This window comes from Petromyzon marinus, chromosome 5 (genome assembly GCF_048934315.1).
Source record: "Petromyzon marinus isolate PM22_M1 ecotype Great Lakes invasive population chromosome 5, UKy_Petmar_22M1.pri1.0, whole genome shotgun sequence".
Classification (NCBI taxonomy): domain Eukaryota; kingdom Metazoa; phylum Chordata; class Hyperoartia; order Petromyzontiformes; family Petromyzontidae; genus Petromyzon; species Petromyzon marinus.
Window position 1 is genome coordinate 10,806,955 of NC_133671.1, and position 26,222 is coordinate 10,833,176.

The following is a 26,222-nucleotide window of genomic DNA, read 5'->3' on the forward strand; positions in this document are numbered from 1 at the left end:
CAGGTTGACGAAGTGTGAGGGGACGCTAGCCCAGAGGCTGTACCTCCCTAGATAGTGGGAGTTAAGAGGAGTCTTGTGTTACCTCTAAAGACAACGTCTCCAGTCTCCGTGGAACCCACTATACTTGTAAAACAGCAGTGTAGCTGTTTTAACAGAAGCATTTAGTAACACCATATATATTGTTAGACACCAAGAACTCACAGCTCGATGCTTTGGTGGACACGCGGAGATTTAACGGGATGCAACTCATGTAATATAATCTTCATACCACCACGTTTGTGTGTGGGTGCAAGTTTTATGGAGAGCGGTGTTAGCGCCCTGTGCTGCCAACCCGGCAACCCAAGTTTGTTTTCCGGTCATTGCTCACATCAGTGATCATTATCTAAACCATAATTATCTGAACTTGTTCTGGGCCTCCTCTAGACTCAACTCTGCTTTAAAATGAGTACCTGGTATGCTGCATCGGCCTTGAAGGGATGCTCGCTAACAGCCCTTTCCCCAACCACATTAAACCACACTGAGGGTCTAAGTATACTTTTTTTTACCTAGCTGAAACTACTGTCAAATAATATTATCACTATAAGTGATATCCTCATGGACACCCTGTATATCATCAACTGCCTTTTTTAAAAAAAAGTCGCAATAGCATCTGTATACATGTTAAACACAGACACAATGATTATACAAATATAATATAACCTCTATGGGGAGGATACTTTTCTTGAAACCATAATAATGAACGTATAACAACATAAGCAAAACAATTGCTGATCGCTATAAAATATTACGAGTAAGAAATACGTGGTAAAAGTCTCAGCTACACCATTCATTAACCCCCCACCCACCCACATTCCTTGGTGTATGCTCACATGAGTAGAGTTGGTCACAATGTGTGAAAATAATCAATTATAATCAACACTGTGAAGCAAGCGGTCATCACTTTCGCTAAAGTAAATCTCTGTTTCGCTACTTACAGAACTCCATATCATTTCCCACACTAATGATCGTTATACCAAATTGATCCCCCGAGTAAATCATTATAGGCAGGACAATTCTCAATTAAAATATAAAGGGGTGAACCCATCCTTACAAAAGTGATCGCATCAAATAGCTTCACACTGTCGCCAGCGATCACTGATAATATAATTATGCAGCATATCCGTGATGTTCGGCTTATTACTCTTTTCAACACTAAGAGCGACTGTGTTGTAATTAACCTCACAATGTATAAATGGATTTTGGCTTCAGACACAAAAAAGAGCATCAGCTGAAAATGCGTGACTTGGTCGTGTCTATAAAAATAGAAGATTTTCGTCAATTGTATTTTTTTCACGGTGTCAGTATTGCCTAATTAATGCACACTTAATGCTTGCGTAGAATTTTTACATTCTTCATTGGAGCACTCCTTTGATGTGACAAAAATAAGCTTGAAAGCTTTGGGCAGCTGAGTAGCTCCACCGGATACCGGCAAACACCGACAAGCGAGAGCAGGGACAAAGCCCAGATACTCAGCGTGAGAGAGAGAGAAAGAGTTCGCTCCCGTCAATATACACTGACTAGCGTGGTGAGGTACAGCCAAACAACAGCCTCCATTACTGTCTCCAGCAGCCCTGGATTCATCATTCACGGTGTCGGTAGGGAATGTGTCGAAGCAGCGGGGGGGTGCGGGCAATCCCTGGGTATGGGACAGGATATTCCTCTTGACTTGACCATTGCTACGTATAGCACGCAGACTTTGCCTATTTGGTGGTTCAAACTTTCGCAAGCTCAACGCAGTACAGGGAGAAATTAATTTGGACATTGACATGAGGAGAAAGGGAGAGAACTCTGCACATCCCCAATAATGAAAACAATATATAAAGTATTTAGAGAGGAGTGGTGTTCTTAATTTCTACAGGAATCAAAACTGATCATTTTCATATTAAGTGTTTCAGATAGAATTACCTAACTAACATTAAGGGTCTCAAACCACAAGTGAAAAGTACACTAAATGTATTCTCCAACAACAATTTGCGAAGGAGTAGACCAAATGTACAAATGGACCAACTTTTGATTGAGGGGCAAAACACACTTCAACATCCACACAAGGTAAGTAGGAGGAGCCTACACAAATGGAAAGCACATGAGAATGCGTTTACCTATGACAATTATCGCAGGCGAACTGGATCCAAATGATGAAATTAAGGAGTGAATGAGTGCAAGATTGAGTACTTTGGGAAAACTGATTTTGATAACTTTTGAAGAAGAAGGTTTTCAATCAGTGCTTGTTATCAACCATTAAATATGGACCAGATACCATGGAAAACCTCAAATTAAATGGTGCAAAAGTTGAAAATTATTAAAAATAAAAAGCATGGAAAGGTGCCAACTTGGATATACACTTTGTATGCATGTATATTGCACTTTTGTCGCACCGTACGTAGCCAACCGTACGTAGCCAACCGTGCTAATTGGAGGTGCGCTAATCTTTAAGGCGGAACACACAAAAGAGACAACACATATGAATTGAAGACATCTGATGTAAATAAAAGTGGCCTTGAGTAGCATACAGCAGCAGAAGTTATATGGCTGATGGAATAGCAACCAAAGGAGGGAACATGACCAACATTGCAATGCATGTATATTGGACTTATTTTGCATCGTACGAAGCCAACCATGCTAATCGGAGGTGCAAATCCAAAATTACTCAACTGAGACGATGGAGTAATGAGATTAACTCATATGCAAGAGGGAAATGAATTGTGGTTTTGTAGTACTCGAAGGGATCACGAGAACTTCATACACCAGTGGAAAGAGCATGGATGTTGGTTATTATACTAAATCACACACAAGTGTTGAACGTCATGAATACCAGGTAAACTTCACACGTGTAAGCTATATATGTCACAAGTAGTTAATATGGCTACAAAAGCTACGAATGGTGTGGTATATGTTTGCAATTGCTTAAAATTCAACATAATTTCGTCTGCAAATAATTAAAGTATAAAATATGGATATGAAGCATTTTCAGCTATGCAGCTACCAGCATTTGCTTTTAACTTTTTATAGTCTAAAGTGGGATAATATCACATGTAAAGTCATACTTACAGCGTTACCACTGACCCGTGTGGAACACCGGGTCACACCAAAGTAGTTTTTCACCATTAATACGGAATAAAATACAACCACAAATGTCTATTTTTAATTTCCTTTTTAAGGTGACATTTAAAATATTACCCAATTAGAGCATTTTCCGGAGGCTATTCATGAAACCTTCAAAAGGTCAATGACATTGTTGTCCTCTTGGTTTAATGATTAATCTTCTCTGGCTTATTAGTGAAGTTAAACATAACATTGTCCTTTACTGTGACATTAAACAAAGTGCTCAACACTTCTATGACTTATTACAGCCGATTGCTTAAACTAATACTAGCTAAAAGTACAATAAACAGTTTCACTTAAGTGGAAGTATGGTACCATGTGTTCTCACTTAACAGAGAGGCAATCCTTTACTTGCAAACCATCAAGTCTGTGGACATTAAGCATCATACTATAAACAAAATACAGTTCTGGGCGTTCCAATAGCACTGCCAAATTAACAATCTAAAGTAAGTAATTTAGTTTCCAGCAGCGACACACCACGAAGCTCCCTACTCGTTCACTGTTGCAGTGCATGGCAGTGTAAATAAATTCATGGTGTCACTGCTTTAGGTGTTAAATTAAACACACTTAGTTGGGATTCCTTCAAGTGCAGAGCGTTAATTATATGTATATAGCTCACCTGATGGTAAGATGATCAATTGTCGAGTTGTGGAGGAGGCACACAGGAATACTTAGAATGTCATCGAGCTTTGCTGGGTTTGTCGGGAGGTAAATCACGACATTATCATCAAGCCTTGCCTCCTGCTGCTCTGGAGGCTTGCGGGAAGGCGCGTGCATGATGACTCTCCCAATTGGCCGAAGGAGTTGCTTTAAGCGCCTTGAATCTGCCTCATTTTGTGTACGGAAATCATTCATGGTTTTAGACATGCCAGAGCCACACTTGCCTTCTTCATCGGGAGGAAAAATTTCAGAATACAATTCAATGAGTCCATACGTCACTGCGCCATCCTTGGGGAGCTTTGCGTTTGGCTTGCTGGCGGTTTGTTCAAACCACGTCGATGGTATGGCCAGGTCCACCAAGCACATCCCAAGTTCTCCTGCCAGTCGGCAAGATGTCTTCAACTCCTGTACTTTTGAGAGAGCTTGTAGTTTCACGCATGGCAGGTCATCTGCTTGTTCCTTTTTACTCCAATCCCTTCCAGAAATGTAAAACACAACTTGGAGCTTTGGGTTAGAAGAGAAGACTTCTTGTTGTAAAATGTGGGATTGAAGATTCCAGTTGGTCGTCAAGCCCGCTGACTTTTGTGGGAAAATGTTCTCAAAACCCAACGGCTTTTTGGGCAGTGGTTGCCACGTGGAAAATGATCCCAGGCTCACTTTGATGCCAGAGTGCTCTTTGGTACTGTTCAGGATTAAAATTGGCTGTGTGAGAGCATGAAGGCTTGTGTTTAATGGTTCAGCGTCCTGTTTTGCATTCTTCAGCAAGAAGAAAGACTCTTCATCTTGAAGTTCATATTTGAGTGGCAGGTATGGTATTGTTAAAGGTGCATGGTCATTCCCAAGCATGAGAGGCATGGCACTAAGAAAAGGCATACCTAGAAGAAAAACACAAACAAAAAACAACAATTTACAGCTGATATTTAAAGGCAATGTAAGTTGTTACAGTTTTTAAAGCATTCACAACACACATTGAACCGAAATGCTGCAACAAAAAACACCCACATACCTTTTTGAATTGCATTAAAATAATGTTAAACATTTTAGATATGTAGTTAGTCATGACATTCATTTGCAAATAATGTATATTCAACCGATAAAATAAAATGTTCAAAATGATTTAGTCTATGAGTTAGAATGGTAGATGTTTCTTTTTTGCAAATATGACTAAATGTGGACATTTTTAATTTGGTAGTCTTATGGGCAGAGATCATAATACATTTTATTTCCAAATTATACATCTTTTACTGTCCATATTTTAAATATCATGCATTATGCAGGAGAAAACCTCATCCACTCTTGACATTTTAATAACATTGAGAGCACAATGATGAATCTTGAAAGGTTTTAGGGCCACATGACAGTCATTTTTATTTTTTAAATTCATGGGCGATTGACACACTGTATTACTGTCACATTTGGTATAACTGACACATATATAAATGCCAGAGACAAGAATATGTCACAAATTTGACAAGTGACAGACATTATGAATTCACCATCTTCTATGTCTCGAAGCAAGCATTGCAAGCGCTACCCGTACCGTTTCTCGGAACAACATATACCACCCATATAGGCTTGTCTACATTCTGATACTGTTTTTTTTCTTAAACCAGCATCATTTATGACAATTTCTCAAATAGGCATCGGCGTTTACAGTTAGGTTCAGGTCAGATTAGGACACGCAGGAAGCTGTGGTTGAGTGTTTATACATGCATATATTATATAAAGGTTGGCTGAGGTTTACCGGTAAGGCCACATTAAAAGCTTTGGTTGAGTGTGTTTTTATACGTATAAAGGTCAGCTCTGCATGCAGTGCTTTACTCTTCTACTGCAGGCAGAAAGCTTCCACTTTTAATTAAGTACATACATTTCAAGTATTTAAGCATAAAGCACTCATTCTCATTGTAGAGAGCGAACACTTAACTTTATTGTAAAACAGACCCATTCTGTGTATGTGGTGTATTTCACGAATATGAAGATACAAAGTTGTATCTTTACAATTTGCAGCCACTTTGCGGTCCAACATGTTTGTTGTTTTCTACGGGGATCTATCGACGACCGAGGCCCTTTTACGAGGGCTCCACTGGTTGTTTCATGGGGAAGGAGGCTCTGGCAATTGGCGAGTACAGCCCCTTGTGGGATAACCGCCCCTCATGGTGGGCACAAGGACAAAGTCATGTCTAGAAGGTTGACTTTCAGTCTATCGCAGCAAAGGACCGGCTCTCTATTGTTGCAACAGTGATTTTGTGATATAAATAAAAATGTACATACAGGGTGCTTCAAATGTTTTTTTAACACTTTTGAGAATTTGCAACAACACCACGTGACATGTGCTGCTGCCTCCGGGCTCTGGAGGCCACCTGGAGAAGATTCCAGGTCACGTGTTGACAATGATGGCGAACGAGTGGAGACTCTTTTGACTTGTTGAGGCTATGCACATAGATTTGTTATCATGTTACAGTGTATTATCCATTCTTTTCCCATTGAAAACGATACTCCGATACAAGTGTAAAAAAAAATCTAAGCACCCTGTATATATTTAATAATATATTTTCTTACTGGGTAAGAAAAAGAGCTGAACAATATCAAATGTATAATACTGTACATTAAAGAGTGTACTGTGTGAGCCAAAGTCAGCTCGTCTCACCATAAAAAAAATGTCTACACTAAAACGTTCAAGGTGCTGCAAATTTTTAATTAAACAAAATCATAATGATATACAGGATGCTTCAAAATGCATTTAACATTTGTGTGGGACTATCGTTTTTAAAGGAAAAATACACTGTAACATGATAATAAGTGTATGTTAATAGCTTCAAAAAGTCAAAGAGTCTCCACTTGTTCGCTACCATTGTCAACACGTGCCTGGAATCTACTCCAGGTGGTCTCCAAAGCCCAGAGGCACATATATTATGGTATTATTGCAAATTATCGGAAGTGTTCACATTTTTTTTGAAGCACCCTATACATAAATGATCGATCATACAATGTCCCGTGAGCATTTGGCAGCTTATAAGCACAATACCCTCAGTTGAGTGTTTTGTCTGAGCAATCTTACCTCCTACACAGTGAATAATGTAGCCCATGCTGAAAAAACAGTTGTAATCTAGATTTGAAGTTTTCGTGACTGCAGGGATCCATACTCTTTGTTGTAATGCAGCCCAGAGGGGAGCATGTGTACTGCCTAACCGCTGTGCTCTTTAGTATTTCTTAATTCCCAGTGACATTCTTTGGAAATGGTGGGTGGCCCTCACAGATGCACCCGTAATCAGAGTTGTGTTCAAGAGACCAGTGGCAGAGTGAGGCAAAAAAAAAAACCCAGCAAAAGCTTCAGGCTCCATGCAGCTCATGAGGCTCTAGACTCATGAAAATATATGAGTGCCTCAAATATCAGACCAATCGCAAACGTAGTAAACACAAGCTAATTAATTACCATTAAAAAAAGCAAATTAACCACTCCCCTCTCATTTCTATATTATCCGTATCTCACCGCTGCATCTATATTTTCTCATCTCACTATAACTATACATCTTGTCTACATCTCTTCTGGCATCTCGCTAAGATTTTAGAGTTTGAAAAGGGGTCACTCCCCACCTAATGGGCTCACACTCCACTGAAGGAGACCAACTTCTCATGTTAGTGGATCAGATTTCGTATTAGATTATGCTCATCTTACATTGGCATACTAATTTTAGATGTAAGTATCTTTTTTGTAAACACATACAACCGTACGGTACTGTTGAATACAATTGACACGAACATGTAGTTAAAAATGTACGTATTGAATTGTTACACCCACGGCACATAGAGAAACCCCACTCCCCCCATAAATAAAAACAAATAATACAACCATATTGTTTTCGTTGTGATACATTTTATAACGCATACATGTTGCGTTACTTACAAAGGCACTGTCACGTTAATTTTAAATGCTTAGAATCCTGCTAAATATTCGTTGGGTTTTGTATCTTCTTACACACTTGTAACACACCGCCACACCCATGTATGATGTATTCTCCATGTATTTCCACCTGGTGTCCTTTTTAAAACCAACACAGATGCCTCATTGGCCATTCCCTTGCTTATGAATAAAGCATCTGAACTGTGTACTGGAATGTAACTTTTTCGTATAATTATTTTCACAAGATCCCCAATACATTCACAAAAAGTACCCATTGTAGAGGTGACCTCCTCACCAGATGCCACGGAGCAAGACACAAACGAATGTAAAAACGGACCATAAAGGCGATCAGGCGACCCATCGACTTTGTTTAAAATGCATCTCCCCACTGAAATCCCGACAGGCATATTTTATTTTTGTAAAGTTATTTCACTTACAGTATACTGATGTTAAAATACAATTTTTGTTGCCACAATTTGCTGTTCAAGCAATTTGTGCAGAGTGTACTCGTCAGTGGCTCAAGATCAACGTGCTGGCAGATTCAGAACCAGGAAAAGCATGCACAATTAAAATTGGTCTCTCTGTTAGGCGCTGGGAGGCTTTGCTTCTTTAAGTAGTTGTTACACTGTTCATGCTGGTGCCATAGCTAGGGTTGTCCATCTGAGGATATATCACGGGTGGAAAAATATCTCACAATAACGGAAGAGGAGATAACTATGTGTAAATGTAACAGCTATCGTCTCTGATAATTGTATGAGTGAACAAAATTGCAGAAATGAGATGTTAAAAAAAAAACATGCAACAATCAAACGAGATAACAGACTCCTTTCGTACTGAGAAGGGCAGTGATTTACTTATCTAAGTATGACATTTGGAACTTCATCCTCTTCATAACGCGATCCAGACGATCCTTGGCTACGATCTTCCACGAAGCTAACGGGCCACAACTCTAAACCTCATCTGCACAAACCGTGTGGACACTCGATGCACAAATGGAAGAAGAAAAAAACTCTCCAGTGTGCAACTGTGTTCACCCAGACAAGACCATGGAAGATAGAGTGACTCAATGGCCGATTGACAAATACGAAGGAGGCAGCTGTGTTGCTCAAACATCTCAATGTAAAATTCGAGTTGTTGCTTTATATCAACATCATCCATACGAAAAACAAGATCTGCAAAATTGTTTCATGCATCATCGCATGATATTTTTTTGCTATAGAGACCCGAAAAATCAAACCATTTTTCAGGAAGCATAATAGAGATTGGTATAACACGTGTGCCTGATTTGACCAAATGTTACCAAATCAGGCATTCAGTTTTACCTGAGTCAATATATATGGGGATGCTAAGGTCTGTTGAAAATATAAATTACATGGCCAGGAATCAAACTCAATTTGATGGCATCATAATGCAGTGCAATCAACACTGTGCATCATCTCCAATATTGATTCAACATCTGCAATTATTAATTAAATAATATTGCAATTGTATGCATTATATCGTCTGCAAAAAAAGACGCGCCAAATATGGATTATGATTTGCGAACAGTTTCTGTTATTCCGAATACAACCTTGCATACTTTGTGAAATGTAGCAAATTTTTTATTATTTTGTATGCGCTGCTGTAGTACAGAGTAATTAAAAACACATATTAGTTCCCTGCTGTGCCAACTTAAAAAAAAAAGTTAATAATACTTGAATAAATTACAACATTCTATATGAAAAGGGAAAATTGCAATTTCATGCAAAATACAGTTTTCCTACAAATTACTTTCTGTATTTTTTTTGTTATTTTATATATTAACCCAGCGGGAGACCGGTAATGCGGCTGACACAGCACAAGAACCACTAAGACATTTATTCTTGTAAATTTATCAAGGGGCAGGGATTGTACCGATGCAACTGGTTTTGCATATTTAATGTAATTTTACAGCGTGTGAGAAGAGTACAAAGCACTCACCTTGCGGGCCTCATCATTGCCCTCACAAGGAATGATGACCGAGTCACATTCATGCCAAATCTCTCATCTATTATCAATTACAATGACCGCGTATGATATATTTGCTGGATGAATACTGTTTAACACGTATAGTTTTTTTGGTATTAGATCGCGTCAATATGTGTCGTCAAACTCGCCACCACCCGGGTTTACTCTCCAACCCACAACCGGTGTGCTGTACTCGTAACGAATTAGCGTGTTCTGTTTACGTGAAAAACCTTACTAATTGGCTGTGTCGGGCAGTGGCGAGTTTAACAACACATTTATATTTACGCGATCTAACCCAAAAGAAAACCTATATGCACAGTATTTACACATGAACGGGATGCATTTGTTTAATATTAAACAGGAATCTTTATTGTGACATTTACATATATACTTATATAAAGCACCAAATCTAGTATTCAGATGCATGTCTACTCAGGGTAACCTAGCTGACCAATTGCTCTTTGGTTTTGAATACGTGTGGGAGAGTTCCATATCATTCATATCCCCACTGAGCAACAAAAAGCTAACCTTGCTCATCCAGTAACCCCTTGGAGTAGGCAGAACGCTGTCATTGGAATGCCTGTCAGTGAACTGAATAAAAAACAAATCTTCGAGATGAACTGCTCTGTATGCAGTGAAGGTTGGAGTGATTTTAATTTAAATCTTGAGTCACGTGAGGTCTTACCTATATCACTGTATAAACAGAAAAATAAATGCAACGCACCAGGGAAATTGAGCAATTCATTAAAACCTTTTGAAATTCGCATTCCAAATGGCAGGTAAAAGGCAGTTAAGAAATGCAGGCCGGCCATGATATAACCTAGAAATATATAAATGGAAGAATAAGAATCAATAATAGTACATAAAAATCATATGACACATGATCCTCAATGCTGACCTTTACACTCCATTTTATGTTGAGTATTCCAATAAGTTATACTACTCAAAAACTAAGTTAATTTTTATTGTATTTCCTACAACCACGTCATCTTTTCTTTTTCCTGTAGTCAACAATGTTTATGGTCAAAGAATAATATAGGTTGACTGCCTTCTCAGCAGTATTTTGTAGGGAAGCCGATCTCATCATGCAATGGATCACTTTTTTGACATCTGTAAAATAATATCTCGGTACAATGTTCAAAGCTGCAAACTCTATATTTTTTTCTGGTCCACATATGGTAGTGGCGTTCATATTGAACAACACGCTGTGGGAAATTTCTGTTGGTTCATATCAGACATACTTTGTCTGACAGATGTCTTCATGTCAATATCATATTGCCACTCCCACGTGTTCATATCAACATTTTTTTGAACAAGGCGATGGTGCCATGAGGTCACCATGTGTCTTGGGACGTTTATGTTAAAACTTCCAAGTTTCACTCCTGAGATGTTGCATTGTAGTAAATGAAGCATAATTACTTCATGCTGTTTCTATTATTGTTAAGGGTGGTGGAGAGTGGTGGGGGTGAATTTAAATGTGCTTATCATTGTAATAAATTGCTCATGCAGGTTACACATTTAATATGCAAATCTTGAATATAAAATGGGTTGTCATTTGGCAAAAAAATACATTTAGATAACCCTGCGTACATTTTTATGAATCAATAAACTATTTGTAATGCGTCTTATTCAGAAAAAAACCTGAGACAGAAGGGCGAATGGTACAATGAAAATGTTTAACTAAATTAAACTAAACAGATAAGAATTTACATGATTTATAGTCTGCTCTTAAAGTCCCTGATTGTCACAGCTGAACATACCGCAGGTGGCAGAGACTGCTCTAATCCACCGTGGTTGCAAGTGAAAAACTGTGTTCTGCCATCCTAAACTGAGTGGATTTCACAGTGAGCAGCAGCAGGTCCAGGTCCATACCAGATGTGTAGCTTTTTGTAATGGTACGGATGGGTGGATGGCATCGCTCAGGTAGGTTGGCTGATCTACCTGAGCTATGAAAGCGAGTGGTGCGACCTTGAACTGGTATCTCGTATGCGTTGGCCACCAGGGCAGCTCCTGAACACGATTTAAATATCTCGTGAGAGGTGGGGCTAGACTCTGGCGAGGAGGGTGTTTATGTGCAGCTCTCTAATTTTTCTTCTGGGTTGTGCCACATGTTGTTCGACATGGTGTCCAACGTTTTCCTCCGAGTGCTGGGAGCTGATTGAGCAACCGATTGGGACACTAAACCAAACAACACACAGTACAATCTAAAACATATCTAAGGGAGCTTTCTAAAAATAAAAATCTCTATTTGATTAAGCTAATTTTGCATGCAAATATATCGAAGCTCTGTGCGTAAAATAAACTACACTCCCAAGTATAGATGAAAATGTATGCAAAATACAATAATGACTGATAATACAGATTGCACTATGAGTATACAGTGAGGGAAAAAAGTATTTGATCCCCTGCTGATTTTGTACGTTTTGCCACTGACAAAGAAATGATCAGTCTATAATTTTAATTGTAGGTTTATTTGAATAGTGAGAGACAGAATAGCAGCAAAAAAATCCAGAAAAACGCATGTCAAAAATGTTATAAATTGATTTGCATTTTAATGAGGGAAATAAGTATTTGACCCCCTCTCAATCAGAAAGATTTCTGGCTCCCAGGTGTCTTTATACAGGTAACGAGCTGAGATTAGGAGCACACTCTTAAAGGGAGTGCTCCTAATCTCAGCTTGTTACCTGTATAAAAGGCACCTGTCCACAGAAGCAATCAATCAATGAGATCCAAACTCTCCACCATGGCCAAGACCAAAGAGCTCTCCAAGGATGTCAGGGACAAGATTGTAGACCTACACAAGGCTGGAATGGGCTACAAGACCATTGCCAAGCAGCTTGGTGAGAAGTGACAACAGTTGGTGTGATTATTCGCAAATGGAAAAAATACAAAAGAACTGTCAATCTCCCTCGGCCTGGGGCTCCATGCAAGATCTCACCTCGTGGAGTTGCAATGATCATGAGAACGGTGAGGAATCAGCCCAGAACTACACGAGAGGATCTTGTCAATGATCTCAAGGCAGCAGGGACCATAGTCACCAAGAAAACAATTGGTAACACACTACGCCATGAAGGACTGAAATCCTGCAGCGCCCGCAAGGTCCCCCTTCTCAAGAAAGCACATATACATGCCCGTCTGAAGTTTGCCAATGAACATCTGAATGATTCAGAGGACAACTGGGTGAAAGTGTTGTAGTCAGATGAGACCAAAATGGAGCTCTTTGGCATCAACTCAACTCGCCGTGTTTGGAGGAGGAGGAATGCTGCCGTCAACATGGAGGTGGAAAAATTATGCTTTGGGGGTGTTTTTCTGCAAAGGGGACAAGACAACTTCACCGCATCAAAGGGACGATGGACGGGGCCATGTACCGTCAAATCGTGGGTGAGAACCTCCTTCCCTCAGCCATTGGGCATTGAAAATGGGTCGTGGATGGGTATTCCAGCATGACAATGACCCAAAATACACGGCCAAGGCAACAAAGGAGTGGCTCAAGAAGAAGCACATTAAGGTCCTGGAGTGGCCTAGCCAGTCTCCAGACCTTAATCCCATGGAAAATCTGTGGAGGGAGCTGAAAGTTCGAGTTGCAAAACATCAGCCTCGAAACCTTAATGACTTGGAGAAGATCTGCAAAGAGGAGTGGGACAAAATCCCTCCTGAGATGCGTCCAAACCTGGTGGCCAACTACAAGAAACGTCTGACCTCTGTGATTGCCAACAAGGGTTGTGCCACCAAGTACTAAGTCATGTTTTGAGAGGGGTCAAATACTTATTTCCCTCATTAAAATGCAAATAAATTTATACAAATTGACATGCCTTTTTCTATATTTTGTTGTTATTCTGTCTCTCATTGTTCAAATAAACCTACCATTAAAATTATAGACTGATCATTTCATGTCAGTGGGCAAATGTACAAAATCAGCAGGGGATCAAATACTTTTTTACCTCACTGTATGTCAAATCAACTGCAGGGAAATCCAACGATCAAATGAAGCTTTTCAAGCTATATAGCTTTTCAAGCTATATTTAAGTGCAAATAGTCACAGCGTTGCAAACGTTTACTGCCCATCCTCTTAAATTGCCGATATTTTCCATGCAATCGTGTAATGTACAGCTGAGATACATTACTTTTCCTTCTAAAACATGAGTATTAGCAGTAGCATTGACCAATAGGCACATGTTATATGAAGGAATTGTCAGGAACAAGCATGCCTCGATTGGGTTAGAGAATCGATAAAGGGGAAGTCAGGATTACAGAGAGAGCACTTTTAAAAATGCAGCCATTGCAAAAAAACGCTGGTTAGCTGTAATTGGCCTGTGCTGCAGATGGTTCATTTTACAAAATTCATGTCACATAGTAACACTTGCTTCAGCTTGCTGAAATGGCTGAGTAATCTGGTTTACAGCACAACCAGTGCGAATTAATTTACTTTTCTCGTATTATTTGCATGTTTTATATTTGTTCATTATTTTAAGCATTGCTAGGAAATGGCAGCACATATTTCACTTGCATTGGACCGCCAAATGTAAGACGAAAGGGGATACCAACGTACCAATGACATTTCATTTCCATCAGATGATGATTGTGAGGATCAGATATTTTCATGCACAATCATCATTTGAGATAAACCATCATTGTTATGTGCAAAATATATATATATATATCAAAAGGAAGGTTAATCTGACAGTACAAGGGTCATTTGTAGAGCAAGATTAGGGTGAAAACCACAACCCTGAAAAAACCCTTGGCCCCTCCAATGGAGCCTTCATGTGCAGTGTTTTTCTATTGCTAAGAGAGCAGTTTTGATCTCACCCCATTATAAAATTATACCTCCCCTAACAGCTTCTGGGCCATTCCGTTGTCCTCGAGTCTTTAAACATTGCTGGAATACAACAGGCGTGGGCAAATGCAGGTACATCACATGAGAGATAGTACATCTATTCAGGTCATCCAATATGTATCCATTCACGAGCCTGACAGTAAAGTAATCTTTGTTTATTCACTTTCATCCCACTCATCTGTCGAGTAGTCGATATGGAAAGTTGATCTTTGGCTCACAATGTATGGCATTGTCTATGCCTTTTATGAATAACCTTCCAATGTATTCATTAAAACAGCTTATTAGAGATGATAAATACATTTTAAATAACATTTAGCAAACTATTTACATGTTTGTCCAAAAAAAACGCATGGTGTGAAACGTTTTTTCATCGGCCTTGAAGAATAATTGTGGTTAAGGACGTTCAAATTCCAAAAATGCAAAATGTATTCAAAGCCATATAACAATGTCGATAGAGTAAGCACCAGTCGACAAGAAATTTTTAATCTCACAATTAATCCAATAAACATCTTTTTTTCTCATCATGTTTGGGATAAATTCATGAAGGTATTCTGCAATGGCTGCTCGTCATGTAATTATGTTGAAGTGGAGGTACATGAAAGAATGGCATACAATTAGAGAAATCGCCTCCATCTACCAAATCGCGCTGATAAAATCCGAGTCATTTAAAACTTGAAAAAGATGCGATATCTGTGTTTTGCCTCTATTTAGCACCTGACACCTGCATAACATATCACACATTTAGTTATACACAATCAAATGCACATTCAAACATTATATTATTGTACTCAGATATCCCTTCACCACATTTAAAAAATAAGATTCAATCAGAATTTTACATAAATTATTTACGTGACAATTTTGAAGACGAGATTGATTTAAAAAAAATTGACTTTACCATACACAGGGTGGTCTCTGAAGGGGTCTGTTTGCTAGTTTACCGTTAGCTGCACGCTCGCTTATCTTTTCAAAATTACCTCTCTGTCTCTATTTGAGTCCCTGTGAAAAGACACATGGTTATGCAGGTGTGATGGAAGGCGCGCCCAATGAGCTTAATCATGAGGTGGGGAAATAAAGCTTTGCATATGTTTTCCCTGATACCGTGGAGTCTAATTAACTTTCAACTTAGCGTATATCATTTGACATTTTGAACGGTTCAACACATGCTTCTTTTTTGCTGATGGGAATTCTTATTGGCTAGACAGGATTTTAGCTTGTTAAAATCCATGACACTATTGTGCAACAAAGAAGCCACAATAACATGTAATTTTCGTACATTTTAAATGAATGAACACACTATATTTGATGGTGTACACCAGTTGCATTTCAACATGTTCTGTATTACAATTTGGCGGATTTTTTTTACCATGTGTTGAATCATGGTAAACGAATAATGTTTCACAAGTGATGATCAGATATAAATACAGTACTTGCTCTCGCGACAATACTAAAAAAAAGTGTGTCCATCCTCTTGCTCTCAAACAAGCTGGAGTGAAGATCTTTGCTTCTTCAGAGGCTGAGCAACAATGCTATCAGTGACAGTAGCGAGGCAGAGTGAAAGGGTTGATTCCTATCACAAAGCATCACCTGAACTGTAGAATAGACAGAAAACAGTTACATCCTCGGCCCGCATAAACTTTTCGCTGTGCAAACACACGCAGCTACAAACAGAGAGAAGCCGAGAGGACACTGCAAGGAGATGGCAGTAAAGGAAACGGTGTGTGTCTCTCCGGCACCAAAAGAAAAAATACTCAAGGAAGAAGGAACACAATGGATGATCACTCCATAACTTGATTTCTATATTTGTTGCTTGTGTCACTATTTTAAAATAGCTCAAATATTTTCGATTGTTTATGGTGCATTGTTTAAAAGGCAAAAGATGAGCCACAAAAGCAAAGTTACATTCTCAAGAAACAATTATAACAGAAGGTTTAAATAATGTATGGTATCATTTGTGAATGCCGTGGATTTCCCTGTGCTGAAGAGTCTCGTCACCAGGAATTATCTGATACGGATATATGTAACCTTTATACAAACTTTATTTTCAACACGTTTGCCAATAATCTTGTCTGGGTTACATCCTTAAAGTTTTATCTCGTTCGTTATTTTCCTACATTTTATCGATGCGTTACGAGGATGTGAACTTAGCGCTCTGGTTATTTTTTGCTGTTCGTGACTGGTTGAACCCACTGCATTCAGTCTCCTGGCACAGCAGCCAAGACAATGATGCAACTTTCTTAAATCCCTCCCGCTTGGTCTACCCAGCAGGATAAATGGGTGCATGACATCGTTCAGCACAGGTCACATTTAGTTGGCTGAAGTTTGGGATACTCCCATCTCTTTCAAGATGTTTGCCAAGTGTGGAAGCGTAGGCCACATAACCTTCAAAGGGAGCATTTTCCAAAGCTCCTCTTGTAGAGGGCCTTTCGCTAGCAGCGACGTGAACAATTAAGCAACTGCCTGGCTCCACCTTTACCAAGAACACTTCGGAGTGCAATCCTGGCCTGTGGAATGGGTGGAGCGCAAGGCATGCACCACTTCCCACAAATATTCCTACTTTGGGGGTGGGGGGCACTTGAACCGCCTGGTAGCCGCATGCTCATGAGCTGCAGTTTGGCTACCCCTGATTTAGATAATGGTTACAATTATACACCACCTATTGCAAAGACCTACACAAGACCATTAAGCGATGTACCTGTGTTGTGCATCACAGAAGCATGTATGGTGTACTGTTCATATAAACATGCAATCGACAGCTTGATAGTGTATGGTTCATGTCGGATCCGATAAAGAACCACATTTCTGATTCATATTTTCTCAGATCTGATTACTTGCCACCCAAATCTGACGAGGAATGGATTTTAATTAAAGAGAATACTACATTATGTGGTACTGTGTTACTTGAACAACAACACACGTTCCTGGTGGGTTTTTTTCCTTGATTAAACATAACCTGGGGCACATTTTATAATTATTTTTTTACCAGTAAAAAATGTTCTTTTAATGATACATTAACCTTTAAATTAATTGTTATTAATTACAATATTTTAATGTTGTTTTGACAGTTGATACGTACATCAGACATCCCCCAGGCTGAACTTCAGCTTGGAACCATTATACTCAACATCAGGCCTGGCACGATGGCAATGATGGCTATCACGTGCTATTTTAATACACTTACATACCCATAGTGGGGATGAATTTCGAATGAATTTAAAAAATGTGAATGTTATATTTTCAAGGTCGTTGTCAGATTTGTTTTGGGTCGGCGAGGGGAGGGTGAGGTTGGGCCATTGTGATAAAAAAAATCTAGGCATTTAAAAAAAATTAAGAGCCCAGAATACATCGGGAACATCAAAGGGAGGGCGAAACAACATGTACCAAATAACAGACCTGATTTCATGCACCCTCATAATTAGGGGACGAACGAGGGCATCTGGACTCATCGCCCTCGCCGTAGTAGGGGTAACGATGGAGGAAAATGGGGAAACAGGGGAGGGAATGGGGAGGGAAATAATGTCACCGAACAGAACCCAAAATAAAATAACATGAACGCGATGTCCAAGTTTGTCAGTTTCGTTATCTCCCAGGAGCAATGGTCACCATTTGATAAGGATGGTTGCCGTATTGTCCCAGAGTCTACTCAAACTCCCTTCTCGGCCCCCAATTCCACGGTGAGTCATGATGGGTTCAGTAAGAATGGGGAACCATTACGTGATAAGTTAATGTGTCTTCTTGCTAACAACAGTGATTTCACCCAATGCCACGAGAGAGCAATTTTGGTGGAAAAAGCATCGCAGTGGCGCAACATGTGATGTCATTTCCTGTGATGTCATATTTTGGGATAAAACTGAAATAAAATATCCAGATCATCAAACATTTTGCATCTAGGGACCAACATTTTGTTTGGTAACTTCAAAACTAAGGAACAAATACCAAATCCATAGTACACTGTATTTTGTTTTGTAAAAACAAAGGCGAACGTTTCCTGTTGGATCAGCCAAATAGCTTATCAGGATCATTAAAATATGACCTAACCTTAATCGGGTCAGTTTCGTATCCATCCATGGTTAGTCTGATTATCGTCTCCTAGCAATCATGTGTAATGGAGTAGGAAGGTGCGTAGTACAAACAGCGTGATTACATGAGAACACAGACAGTACGGGTTATCTTGGGTCAGCCTGTAGTGAAGGCGAATACAGTGCAGGTTATGTTAGGGCAATTAAGCTGGGAGAGCCGTGGACAGCTGTGATTGGTTGGAGCTGTTGCCAAAGCTAGAGTGGCGCCTAAAGGTCTGGAGGAGAAACAGGTGTACGGTCACAGGGAGTGCCGTTGGGACGCGGACTAATTAATTGGGGCGTAATGAGAGCGGGGATAAATTGGGGGGTCGGCAATTGGAGCGGGAGAGTTGGAGTTTGGAGAGCTTGGAGACGGAGGTGGTTGAAGTTGGGGAGCTGAAGACGAGAATAGCCAGCAGTGGAGTGAGCATAGTGACGGTTATAGCGGTGAACAAAGACGAAGTAGTTAGCAGTGGAGAGAACACAGCGACGGTGATAGCGGAGAGCGGAGACATAGAAGTTAGCAGTGGAGAGAGCATAGCGACGGTGATAGCGGAGAGCGGAGACGAAGTAGTTAGCGGTGGAGTAAGCGAAGTAATCGTGGGGAGTGGAGAGACAAAGGTGGCGAGCGACTCGAGTGAAGCATGGTGAGCGAGCTGTGGCGACCAGGATACTGTGGAATGTGGAGGACATGCTGAGAGTTGTAAATAAAGCGGTATTCGGAGAAAGACAGAAGTTGTCCGAGTGAAATCGAACACTACACATGCACCCTTACTGAGCATAGTCTGCAGGCGACTTGAAATATTTGCAAATTAATTAAAAGGCTAGAAGAGTCACTTTATAATGGAATAAGGTGCAAAGTTAATAGCGTCAAATAAAAGCCTGGGCCATTACTTCAATCCCATTAAACTCTCTACACAATCATTCCCTTTCATCTTTACATTTATATTATGCACCACGTCGAATATATGGTGAGTTTTTTTGGTTACTCAGCTTCTTCATCATGAAATCATAGAAAAAAATAGTTCATTATATCAATATTCAAAAATCCTCCTTTTTGAAGGTATAAAATTGAAAAAGTAGTAAATCTCTTTTTTACATTTGAATCCAAGCAGAATGTGTGTTTTTGATGCTCACTATTAAAATAAATCACAGGAGCATTTCAGAGGTGAAGGGTTTGTGATAATGCCAGATTTTTTTGTCCATGTACCCTGGCACAAGTGATGTGTGTAATGGCCAGTTAAATTCAACCCAGAGCACCACTGTCAAACCAAATCAGCACTTTCTCCGCAACGTTAACCTCTCATCACTCACTTCCCCGGGCATGAACTAGTCATACTGCAGCATTAGAAAAAAAGTGTGATGCAAAGGTTGGTTGCCACTTTGCCAGCACTTTGCTAGTCAATAATATATACACATATTCCACGTTCAAAATTTGAATTAAAATAAACAAAAAACTATTAAAAGGTATAACATGTGTATCATATTCAGTGATAATGCTGCTATTTCAAAGTTCGGTTAAATTCGAAAACTTTACCATCATATTGATTTCAAACACATTTATGTGCATGCATTTGTATGTCTGAATATTAAGTGTTGGTGCATACATATTTTTTCTTATTGTCAGCAGGGGTAAACCTCGTTGTATTTTTGATAAGATTTTATCTGCCCTCTTGACACATATTTGTCCAACTTTCTGGCGATAGTCCTCCGGATAGTTGTCAACAACTCCATCTCCGTTTTAGACTCACAACGTTGACTTCAGCTGTGCCAAACCATGTTTCACATGAGGTCCTGTTTAATGTTGATGTAAGATGTACAACTGGTTATTAATAAAATAACAATCTATTATATTGCATGACATTTCAACAAAACTGTTAATTTTCACTTGAAGTTTGATGTACACGTGATTTTAGTTCATGTTATCTATTTATTTTATGGTAAATCAACCATGCTGACAGCAACATAAGTAAAATTCTGATTTGCTATGGGGTTTTTTTGTCATCACAGTATGAATACATATAAAATAAATTTACATTGAGGAGTCGGTCGTTAATAAACCAATTCTTTTTCTTCCAATTTTGCAATCAACATCTCATGAGACAAACCCTCCATTTGGAAGTCTTACATAGTTGTGCAACTGTGTGTTGGAGAATAGCCTGTGGAAGGATAGATCAAATAACGTCCTATGACATTCTTTTAAGTGACATTATTCATCCACACACGACAGGAAACTCTGATAAAGAGAAATGATTGTCGCATGGAAATGAAACAAACATTGTTGTTATCCTCAGAACTGTATTTTGTCAAATGAATGGAAATGCCACGTTTAATATAATGTCCTTTTGAGCATATTCATTAATGACTAGGAAGAGACCATCAGCCTGTGACACTGAGAGCCAAGTTTAAATGGAAGTAGCCATCTGGGTATTAGCCCAGAATTTCATCGGGGCAAACTCAGTGCCCTGACCCCTGGGTCATTAGGACACCCTAAAATAAAACGAATGATACTGACCTACTGCCTGGTACACATGCATAATAGATAATGACTTTACTTCACCGAAAAAAATAAAGAGTATGAATCCTTGCAGTCACGAAAGCTTCAAATCTAGGGATAATGATTTATTTGTGATATAGTGCCCTATGCACCGGGGCATATCAGAGTGCTATTTAATCTAATGACATCTAATCTCAGACATTTGAAAGGGCACCCTCAGTGGCAGCTGTCCCCGTGGGCACATGGTGATTCAGCACCTAACCTGCAAACAAGCATTAGTCTTCCAGTAGGGGGTAATAATTTCTATGCATAATCCAAATTTAATAATTTGACACATTTTTTGTATATATATACATACCAATAAGTTATTAGGATAGGATGGTATAGGAACTGTGTCGAAGTGGTACATGCACTGTGCTATGAACTCAGTGACCAGAGTTTTATTCCTGGTCATTGCTGACTTCAATGGGGTGTGATATCTGGACTGCTGCTGTACTAACCCCCACAACCTCCTGACAACCTTCCACAATACTTCACTAAATCCGCACTGACCAGAGTAGTGAAGCATGATCAAATAACCCCCCCACCCCCATCTGACAGTGGATATGGAGACTTTCATCCAGCAGTGGAATGTCAAGGGGCATGAGTTACCAAAAATTGGTGTTGACACGTTTCACCGAATTATCCTGAACTGATGTAAGTGAATCCAATGTAAGTGAAAATAGATATTGGCAGCAAGTATAGTTCTTGATAATTGCGGTTTTGGGATAAAAGAGCAGTTTTCGTTCCAAGCAAACACACTACGTTTGTCATCTAAATATTTTAGTTTTTAACATGGTGCACACATCATACCAAACTGATGAGACGGCTCAGTGGTAAAAGGAGTGGCTCACAATCGGAAGGTGGAGCTTTCGAATCATGGCTGGGGTTTGACTCAGCCAATCATCCCTCCTAGGTATATAAAATAAATACCACTTAGTGGGGAAGTCGATAGTAGTTGTTTTATGGATAGAATTGCCCCTGCCCCATGATTGTGGATTTTCCACCACTGCTTCAGAGCTGTAAACAGGATATGAGCACTGCCTCAATGCTCATTCCAGCTGGAAATCATTTCAACTTTTTAGGATCAGCAAATTATAATTCTATTATTTCCTCTCCACAACAATCAAAGTCTTTCAAATGTTTAAATCCTACATACCTAATTTTAACCCATTCATTGCATATATTAATTGGTTTAACACCTATAGTATCCAAAGGGGATCTTAATTGGAATTAAATTGGACCCATGGCATCAATGCTCTCAGAATGGAACATTTAATAAATCCACGTACATTCTCAGCTCCACCTGGGGTCTTTTTAATTTTTGACGCCAAACAATAGCTAGCTGTGAATAAGAGAGTGAAGCTCAGTATGAAAACTAGTATAAACTATTTTTAGATGAAGTTGCATAATAATGTATGTGTGAGTGGTTTAGTGTGTGGATTACCTGCATGTCTATTAAATGACTCCAAATCATCCACCAGCAACCAAAATGAGTAAGCTAAATGAGCAAATAATACGTGTACTACACATGGTTCACATATCATTTTAAATAAGTCAAAGTGGTCCCCATAAAACTGAGTGTGGAGCAGTGCTCATATCCTTACAGCCATGATCCAGCAGAGGAAATTCAACATTCCTATGGTGGTTACGAGTATTTCCAGAGGACAACCACTGTCGACCTTTCCACAAAGTGGAAATCATTTTCATGAACTGGAGAGATGAAGAGTTAAGTCGGGATTTGAATTCACAACCTTCTACCCGGCTGGACACAAATCACGAGTGTAATAATAGTTGAAATGCATACAATTTCGAGCGAAAAGGTGAATAGTGTAGGGTTCAAATGAATTATTATTATTTGATGATAAATTGGAGCTGGGAATAAAAAAGTAAAATGACCTTCATAGCCGTCAGTTTTGAGTAAAGGTAAATGTGCAACCCTGATTTGAGTATGACCATTGCTGAGGGAAGGGCATCCATTAGGGGGAGCTCTAGAGAACATCTCTAGTTTAACAGGTAGGCTTTCGCAACCAATATCATCCATTTAACAGGTAGGCTTTCGCAACCAATATCATCCATAACGGTTTTTTGGGGGTTATATCGCGTAAGTATAAGATCGAAACAGGAAGACTTCTTCACAGTTCTGCCATATCGCCTGATGAAGCTGGTTGTAATCGCCAGCGAAACGTTGTACTCAAATTGCAAATGTTGAGTTAATTCTCAAACACACAGGTGTGCTGCACTAGTAATTAATTGGCACGTTTGTTTACGTGACAAACCCTTACTAATATGCTGCGTCGGGTGGTGGCAGGTTAACGACAGAACCTCTCAAAATTTTTATTTAAAGCTTTCGTGACCGCAGGGATTCATATTCTTGGTTCTTTCGGTAAAGTCACGTAGAAGGGAAACAATCAAATAATACAAATATGAAACAATAAAATTTTCACGACGTTTCGACTGCAACACAAGCAATCATCATCAGGTGTGAAAACCACACCACACCTGATGATGATTGCTTGTGTTGCAGTCGAAACGTCGTGAGAATTTTATTGTTTTATATTTTTTATTATTTTATTGTTTCCCTTCTACGTGGTGACTTTACCGAAAGAACCAAGAATAAGAACCTCTCTAGTTTAGCGAGTATTTTGGCCGACTCTTCAATGTTGGCCAGACATCTCGGAAGAGGTGGGAGTACCCACACTATACCTCACCAAGCCACGTGCGCCCTGCCCATCGACTTAACGTGGGATACCAATTTATATCGCTGGGTGGGCAGAGGCCGGGGAGATTAAATGAACTTGTGCTATTGTATTAACTCTGCGTTGGAAGCTCGAAGCTGTGACGTCTTAATTGCACGTCCAGTGAGCTAACCATTTACATCACGACTGCACAATTGCAGTGTGCTAGCTAGCTGCGTTATAAAACTCAAAACATGAGCACAGCTGGGAGTAGAAATGAAAAAAAAGCTCTTGAAAATATTATATTCGATAGAATTTAAGGATTAAATAGCCAAATTTATATTACAGATGCAAAATAAATGATAAGCTTAAGGATGTGGTCAATATAGACACATTGATGAGTGCAGAATTACAAGTGCTATGCAGAAACATTTCTAACATATATTAAAAATCGTCAGGTTGTTTTTTTTTTATCAGGTAAACGTTGAGACGTTTATTATAGCATTTAATAGCAAATTTTAAATAGATTCTACATTTCTAATACAATTCAATGATATATTAACTAAACTGATTGAAGTGCATAATAACTGAATGGTACTTGTTACAGACATTTATATTAAATGCAATGCAGGTAATAATTGATAATCGTCACTTAAAGTTGTCACATGAGCATCTCATTATTCGGCATATCACAAAACGACGTATTTTTTACACCGGTGATAACTCATATTGCGTTCATCATCAGCCTAATACTATTATCTAACGACCTCGCATAATAATATGCACATCTGTTTCTATTTCGATTTAAAGCTTCCGTGACTGCAGGGATTCATTTTCTTGGTTCTTTCGGTAAAGTCACGTAGAATGGAAATAAAATAATAAGAATATTTTATTTTTTTATTTATTATGTTTTATATTTATTATTTCATTTACATTCTACGTGACTTTACCGAAAGAACCAAGAAGATCTGTTTCTATGTTACATTCAGCATTAAGGTAATTGTAAGGCTTTTCTATTCCTTTAACTTCTTGGCATGCTGTAGCAGCATCACCATCCATCTGTTAGGGTTTATAGCCCTTTTAGGGTTTATATGGCTATGGACCAGACTGACCCAGCAGAGGTATTGTTGGTATTCTGATTACCGCACAGCTCAACTGTCCCTTGCTGTTTGGTGTCGTGCGACAGATCAACGTCACACTGGGATATCTACTCCACAAGCAACTCGCAATTTGCATGAGGCTTACAGTACATATTCCCATTGTGTTCCTTAAATAATTAATATCATTTACTATTCGTTACGTTGGCACTTGGCATTCTTTGAAAAAGAGACCTTCAGTCCGAATGGGCTTCACCTCGTGAAAAAAACGTACGATTTTGAAAAATTCTGCGATGAAAACAATTTAAAAAAAAACACAAAGTGAACATTGCAACATGGAATGATCCGAAATACCAAATCGTGGACTTACTGATTAAAAGGCATATAAGATGCGATTCCAACGTAGCATTGCATATACACGTTACACACCATTAAATTAATGTTGCGTTTCATGCAATGCTTCGCTAATTGAACAGAAGACTCATATTTAAATAATGGAGTAAGAATGGTAGTACCTCGAACGTGTACGAAACAAATATAAATATATTGTTTCAGCAATCTGTACTTCAAAAGAAGGGTTAGAGTAGTGGGGCAGTAGTTCACGCACTGCATGATCACCACAGGTACCTAACGTTGATTCCGATCATGAGCACAAACATCAGCAGTGAGAGTATTATCCGAATGGTTTCCTGGGCACCCGATCCCAAACAGCATGGTGAAGTATGGTCAAACAACTCCACATGGCCAACACGGAAAGGAGAGTATTTCATACAGCAGCTGATTGAAATGGGGTTTAAATTAAGTCAATATGAACAGCCTTCAATGATCAATAATAATAATCTAAAATTGTAAATTGTCTTAGACAAATCCAAATCTTAACAGTGTTAATTGGTTTTCTTTCTAACCTTTGTCTATACTTGTATGCAGGGCATGTCTACATTAAGAGGTGATGTAAATGGCAGTGAGCTTAGGATGATTCAATTTGTCAAGGGATGTGCATACAAAAAGTAAGTTACGTGCCTTAGCTAGGCTCAAAAGAGGGCAGTGGCCAATTAGAGTGAACAAATTAGGAACGCTGCTGACCTCCCAATTCTCATTAACCATCCTTCCAGGTCGTGTTTGTTTTGGTCTTGACCAATCCACAAAAGTGCGAAACCAAGTAGAGAATGGAATATTGCTCTATGAGCTTATTTTTCCAGAAGAGGGACTATGTTGTCATATATTTTCCCAAATACTTATTACGAGTGGTATTAGATGATGGAGAGGGAATGCTTTATATATACTGTACATGTTTCTGTATCTACTTTAGTTCTCTGATATGAATGCGA

General features: G+C 39.1%; 1 protein-coding gene across 2 annotated transcripts in view; it reads right to left on the reverse strand.

Moving 5' to 3' along the window:
- The window catches only part of LOC116939052 (transmembrane protein 132D-like), a 586,990-nt gene that overhangs the window by 321,534 nt on the left and 239,234 nt on the right, over positions 1 to 26,222 (reverse strand). For both annotated transcript variants that reach the window (XM_076061542.1, XM_032946936.2), the window contains exon 2: positions 3,761 to 4,676. In XM_076061542.1, coding sequence (XP_075917657.1) covers positions 3,761 to 4,674 — 914 coding nt within the window. In that variant the 5' untranslated portion in view covers positions 4,675 to 4,676. The remainder of the gene's footprint in view (positions 1 to 3,760; positions 4,677 to 26,222) is intronic.